The 6,000-nt window shown below is 35.6% G+C and overlaps 1 protein-coding gene across 20 annotated transcripts in view; it reads right to left on the bottom strand.

Annotated features, from left to right (window-relative positions):
* Window positions 1–3,954: 3,954 nt before the first annotated feature.
* DGKH (diacylglycerol kinase eta) overlaps window positions 3,955–6,000 on the bottom strand; it is a 190,369-nt gene continuing 188,323 nt past the window's right edge. For all 20 annotated transcript variants that reach the window (XR_010150444.1, XR_010150445.1, XR_010150443.1 and 17 more), the window contains one exon: window positions 3,955–4,108. Coding sequence is in view for 15 of the 20 variants with exons in the window: in XM_016925244.4 (XP_016780733.2) it covers window positions 4,019–4,108 (90 nt within the window). In the remaining 5 variants the exon portion in view is untranslated. The remainder of the gene's footprint in view (window positions 4,109–6,000) is intronic.

Genomic DNA, 6,000 nt, shown 5'->3' with positions numbered 1-6,000 from the left:
CTGCACTGTCCACTATGGTTACTGAACACTTGAAATGTAGTTAGTGCAACTGAGAAATGGAATTTCTAATTAAATTAATTTTTTTAAAGAGTAGGGGTCTTGCTCTGCTGCCCAGGCTGGAGGGCAGTAGCATGATCATGGCTCACTGCAGCCTTGAACTCCTGGTCTCAAGCAATCCTCCCACCTCAGCCTTCAGAATAGCTGGGACTACAGGTGCATGCCACCATGCCTAGCTAGTTAAAAAAAATTTTTTTTCAGAGACAGGGTCTCACTATGTTGCCGAGGCTGGTCTCAAACTCCTGGCCTGAAGCCATCTTCCCTCCTAAGCCTCCTGAGTCACCGGAATTACAGGCTTGTGCCATTATGCCTGGCTTAATTAAATTACATTTAAATTTAGATAGCCACATGTAGCTACAATATCGGACAGGATAGATCCAGACATTCATGGGTCATTTCTTGTCAGCAAGAACAATATATATCACAATCCCAAATGACCTAATCCATCAATTCACTTAGATTATCCAGCAAGTATCCTTTTACAGAACGCAAACTGTAAAATTAGTGTCTTTAAATTGTTTTCTTCCTAACACTTAGTTAAATGACCCACCATGTATGCTTAAGCGAGAAATGAAAGGGGTCATTTTGTAGTGGGTTGATTGATGGGGAAAGGAAAGTAGAAGGCAGTGAGAATTTCAGCAACCATGATTATATTGGGCATTGGGAAAATGAAGAGCCAGAATGTAGGAAAGAAACTCAGAAAGGGAGGTGAAGAGACACTAAAGAGAAATATTGCATACTCAGGAATTTTATTTAGGTCTGATTCTGTCCCTTTCCTCCTTTAAAAGCAAGTTCTTCCTCAGGAAATGGAACTGAAAGAAAATACATTCTGGCTGATGGCCTCCCCTTCCCTGCCCTCCCACCAGCCCCGATCCTCCAGGTGAGGAAGAGCCTATCAGGGAGAAGAGGTGACAATTCCAGCCATTACAGTCATTGCAGTCAGGTGCAGGTGGGAACTTCTCACCCCAGCTCATGCATAGATCAAAGCATAGAGGCCCCATCCCACTCCCCAAAGCTGTGATCCGATCCCATGGAGAAGCTCTTCCCTACTTTTTATTTTTTTTGGTAACCCCACCTGCTATAAGAAGAGGAATTATTTATGATACTGACAAGAGCCTAAGGAGGCTCTGAAGACCCCCTCCTGGAAAGAGGTGTCAGTGAAGTCATTTGGGCCCTGCACAGCCATGCATAGACAAAGCATACAGAGAAAATTGCTCTCATTTAACAAAAAGTATATCCAAATTGTCATTTTATAGAATTTCCCTCATCCAAAGCCATTTGCAGGAAAATTCTAGCTAATTAAGGATTCCATTAAGAGACTCATGCTCTACCAACCGAGCTAGCCAGAAATACACTGTAGGATTCCATTAACTGAGACTTTACAGCATATACAAAAGATGTCACCTACGAGTGAAAAGTTCACCAAACGAACAAACAAAAATTCAGTCCTTCACATCACACTCTTAAATTTGGGACACATCATAGCTAGACTCTTTTCTATTAGCAAAGGGGAATGGGGGGTGAAAATCAATATAGATATTTATATTAATACATTATTTATGCTAGAGTTCTTCCCCTTCTTTCCCTCACATTTCCTTTTTTTAGTAGAGATGGACAGAGATCTGTAATGTTAGAGAGTTCTGGGAACCTGGCACCTCCTGTTTGGTTGCACAGGAAAGTGTTCACAGGAGCAGGACAGCACTTAGGTGGGACTATCAGAGGGACTGAAAAAGGAGACCTCTGACTTCATAAGTGCAGATACAATTAGAATAATTGCATAATTCATGACTATTTTTTTTTGAGATGGGAGTCTTGCTCTGTCACCCAGGCTAGAGTGCAGTGGTGTGATCTCAGCTCACTGCAACCTCCATCTCCTGGGTTCAAGCAATTCTCCTGCCTCAGCCTCCCGAGTAGCTGGGATTACAGGTGCCCGCCACCACACCCGGCTAATTTTTGTATTTTTAGTAGAGATGGGGTTTCATACACTGGTCAGGTTGGTCTCGAACTCCTGACCTCAGGTGATCTACCCACCTCAACCTCCCAAAGTGCTGGGATTATAGGCGTGAGCCACAGCACCCTGCCTCATGACTTTTTAAACTACTTGATATAACTGTCTTTGGAAAATTTCCATTTATTTACAACTTAGGTAAAATATATAGTCAGACATACTTGGTCAGGAATCCCTCAGGGTCATTTATTTTAAAGACATTAAAATTTTGTGATTTTTACTAGTAGTTAAATACCCAAGTTATAAACAAGAGTAAAGTGTCAAACAGTTAAACTCCTTTGATATAATTAAATAATATGCCTGACAATAGTTCATTTTAAATGCTCGCCTATTAGTATTTCTCTTTAAACACTGGGGAAATAATTGTCTAGAAAATATCAATGATGCCATATCACAAGATTATATGTATGTAGGTATATATATACACATATAAATGTATATGTGTATGTATGTATATATACACATATATGTGTATATGTATATATCTGTGTGTATATATATCTATTAAGCACCTAGCAGGCTACTTCATAAAAATTGTCACCACTGAGTCAGTACCCTGTTTACTTCTCTTATACACAAATTTTAAAATATTATAATTAATGTTTTGGTATATAATGGCTAAAGAAAGCTTATTTAAGGATATTTTGTGACTTTTTGATACATATGCCTTTGGCTTTCAAAGATTTGATCATTGTAATGTTGACTTCCAATAATAAGATACACTGAAGTACAGTGGTTTAGAAAAAGGAAAATAGTATCCACCTGATAAGAATTAAGTGAGATAATAATAATAACAACATAAAGCCCTTAAGAAAAAATTTAAATCTCTTCTGTTCGGAAGATCGTGTCAGAAGTCACTGTAGAGAGCAGGTGAGTCTGGGTTATCCGTCAGTATATAAATCTCAGTTGGGACCTCAGGGAATTCCTGGATATCAACACTTTACTATATTATAAATTCAAATAGAATATTAAATAATTATTAAATTGAAATTAAAAATTAGAAACAAAATGTGGAAATTTTGGTTTGGAAAGCTGTAACAAGTTTTGTTAGGTAAGGGAGCATGTAATTTTATGAAAATATCCAGAGAATTTTCTTAACGTGCACGCCTACTGCTTATGATAGATTGAAATAAAATTGACTTGCATGTGATGTATATCATTTGTTGATTATGGCACAGACACACTTTCGCAAAGTCTTAGGTACAGAATATTTACGCAAAATCCCACATTAAAAAACAGAAAAGTGCAGTGCCCTTAGCCAACAAAAATGTACTTTAGTAATAAATTAAATCCCATTAACATTAAAACTGACATGAAAGCTATTTAAAGTGTTACAGTATTAGATGTGACATGCAAGAAAAAGAAAGACATTTCAGGCAGGAACATCGTGCATTAAGATTTGCATTCATTCATAGTATTGGAAAGGTTTTCAAAATATTCTTTGACCACTAAGCACTAGGAGTTGGAGGTGATACCAATCTACATTCAAATCACAACTTAATTTATATTTTAGTCTCCTAACCTATGATTTTAAGAAAATGGCCAATGCCCCCCAGTAATGAAACCCAGGAAGTTTTAACCACATCTTGTTATGCAGTTGCACAGTAGGAACATTCCATCAGACCAGATCTATGGAAAGTAAACATTTTGCAATTCCACCGTTTAGACAATGCAATCGTCTCAGATTCCTCCTACCTTATTACTATTGTGAATATATTTGAACATGTCAGGTTTGCACAAAAAGAAAATGGCTTTGTGGAATGTATTGTTTGGCACAAAAATATTTTCTAATACCTCAAATCAAAATTTCACCCACAGCAAAATATCAAGCCACAGAGGTGCTTCAGTGGTGCTTACTTATCTATGCAGAAAACTACAAGAACAGCCACTTGCTTCCAAGGACTTTGTATTAAGTGGCAATAACTTCTCTTCCAAGGAATAGCACCAATATGATTACACCTCCGACTGTGGAGTGCTCCTTCCAAGCTCTTTAATTCCCTGGAGAATTCGCTTCACATGGCCCACTTTCGGTATCCCCAGATCCTAAAATAAAAGAACAGAAGAAGGTAGAAAGAATTAAAAATGAAAGAAAAAACACAGAAAGAAAATTTTAAAAATGAAAGAAAGGAAAAAAGTTTATTGAAAATAGAAAATTGGGGATTAAATATTTAACCAGCAAGAAACATAATTAGCATTCAGTTCATTCATTTTAGTTTATATTCAGTGATTCAGGAAGTGAAACTAGAAAAATAAGTTCATAAAACAAAAATAACCTGACACCAAAGAATTCCCAACTGGTACAAAAAAAAAAATCACATTCTACATAAACTCTTAACTGTGACATTCTCATAATTATACACAGTGGCTTTTGACTTCAAAAGTCAAAACCAATTTAGTTTCTTTCTTTCATCTCTCTTTTCTCTTTCTTTCTCTCCCTTTCTTCTTTCTTTCTTTTCTTTCTTTCTCTTCTCTCTCTCCCTCCCTCTCTCTCTCTCTCAAAGGCTCTTTTGGGATCTCTGAGAAAAAAATGATGCGGGACAGCAGGGCACCCAAAATTAGTCCGAAGGCAACATTTCTTGTGCTAAAATATTAAATTTAAAAGTGAGACCTAATTCTAGAGAAAGATACCAGTACCTGCTACATAAATTTGGACTGTAAATACATTTGCAGTTGCATTACAAGGCTTCAATTTGAGAGGAATATTTAATTTAATTAGTCTTTATACTTTGTAATGTATGTGTGTAAAAAATTACTTAAACATAATTATCTGTTGGTTGATGCTTTCCCTCAAAACACTATTGGCTCTTTTCTCTCAAAATTATAATTCTTGCTTCTTAAAGAAACTTCTTATAAGTGCCAAGAATTCAATATTTAACTTTCAGAAATAGATGATGACTGCAGAATGCGCACAGCAAGTACTTTGCAAATATTTGTTGCAGGAATAAATTAAACCTATCCAAGGGTGAATAACTGCTAGTTATTCACTGTCTGAAAAACTAAAAGAAACAGCTAAGGCCTCCAAATCCTAGTTTCTTTAAGTAAAAGGCATAGTCAGTTTGCTAATATGTGAAGTCAAACAACTTCTTCAAAAAAAACTGAAATATTTGAAAAATTATTAAAAAGATGACTTCCAAAATGGCCTAAAAAACAGGGTTATAAAATAACTTGTCTGAGAAGTTAAAGATTCCAAATATCCACCTTGTTTTTTAATTTATTTATTTTTCAACTTTTGAATGAAATAGATCAAACTGGTTTAAGTCTTCGGTCATTGTCTCTCTCTTTCTCCTGTTTATCCTTTAAGAGCTCTTGGAGTTCTTTAGCAGTAATGAATCCTTCTGGAAAATACTCTTTCCATAGCCAATGCTATTGTCAAACTTGAGATAATTTCAAGATATTTCATAAATATTTAACTGACTCAGAAAAATATTTTCTCCTATGACACAGGGCATCCAAAATTAGTCCTAAGGCAACTATACATTTCCTGAATACATGCTAAAGTATCAAGCTTAAAAGCAAGGCCAAATCCTAGAGGAATATACCGATGCTTGCTACCTAAATTTGAAATGTACATGCGTTTACAGTCACATTTAGATTTTTTGAGTGGAATATTTAAATATCTTTACACTTTGTGAAAACATAGGTATGCAACTACAAAATATATTTAAATATTAAATATTTTATTTTAGGCCATAAATACATTGTATTCTCAAGACTAAATCTTCTTTGGGGGAGGTAGAATCTATTTAGAATTACTATTTTGGTATAAAATGAGAAGAATGTTTTCCATAGAATTACATTAACTTCTTAGCTATACTTTTTTTTAAATTAATTTAATTTTAAGTTCCAGGATACATGTGCAGGATGTGCAGGTTTGTTACATAGGTAAAAGTGTGCCATGGTAGTTTGCTGCACCTATCAACTCATCACCTAGGTAG

This window comes from Pan troglodytes, chromosome 14 (assembly GCF_028858775.2).
Source record: "Pan troglodytes isolate AG18354 chromosome 14, NHGRI_mPanTro3-v2.0_pri, whole genome shotgun sequence".
Lineage (NCBI taxonomy): Eukaryota > Metazoa > Chordata > Mammalia > Primates > Hominidae > Pan > Pan troglodytes.
This window is presented reverse-complemented; position numbering and strand designations above follow the sequence as displayed.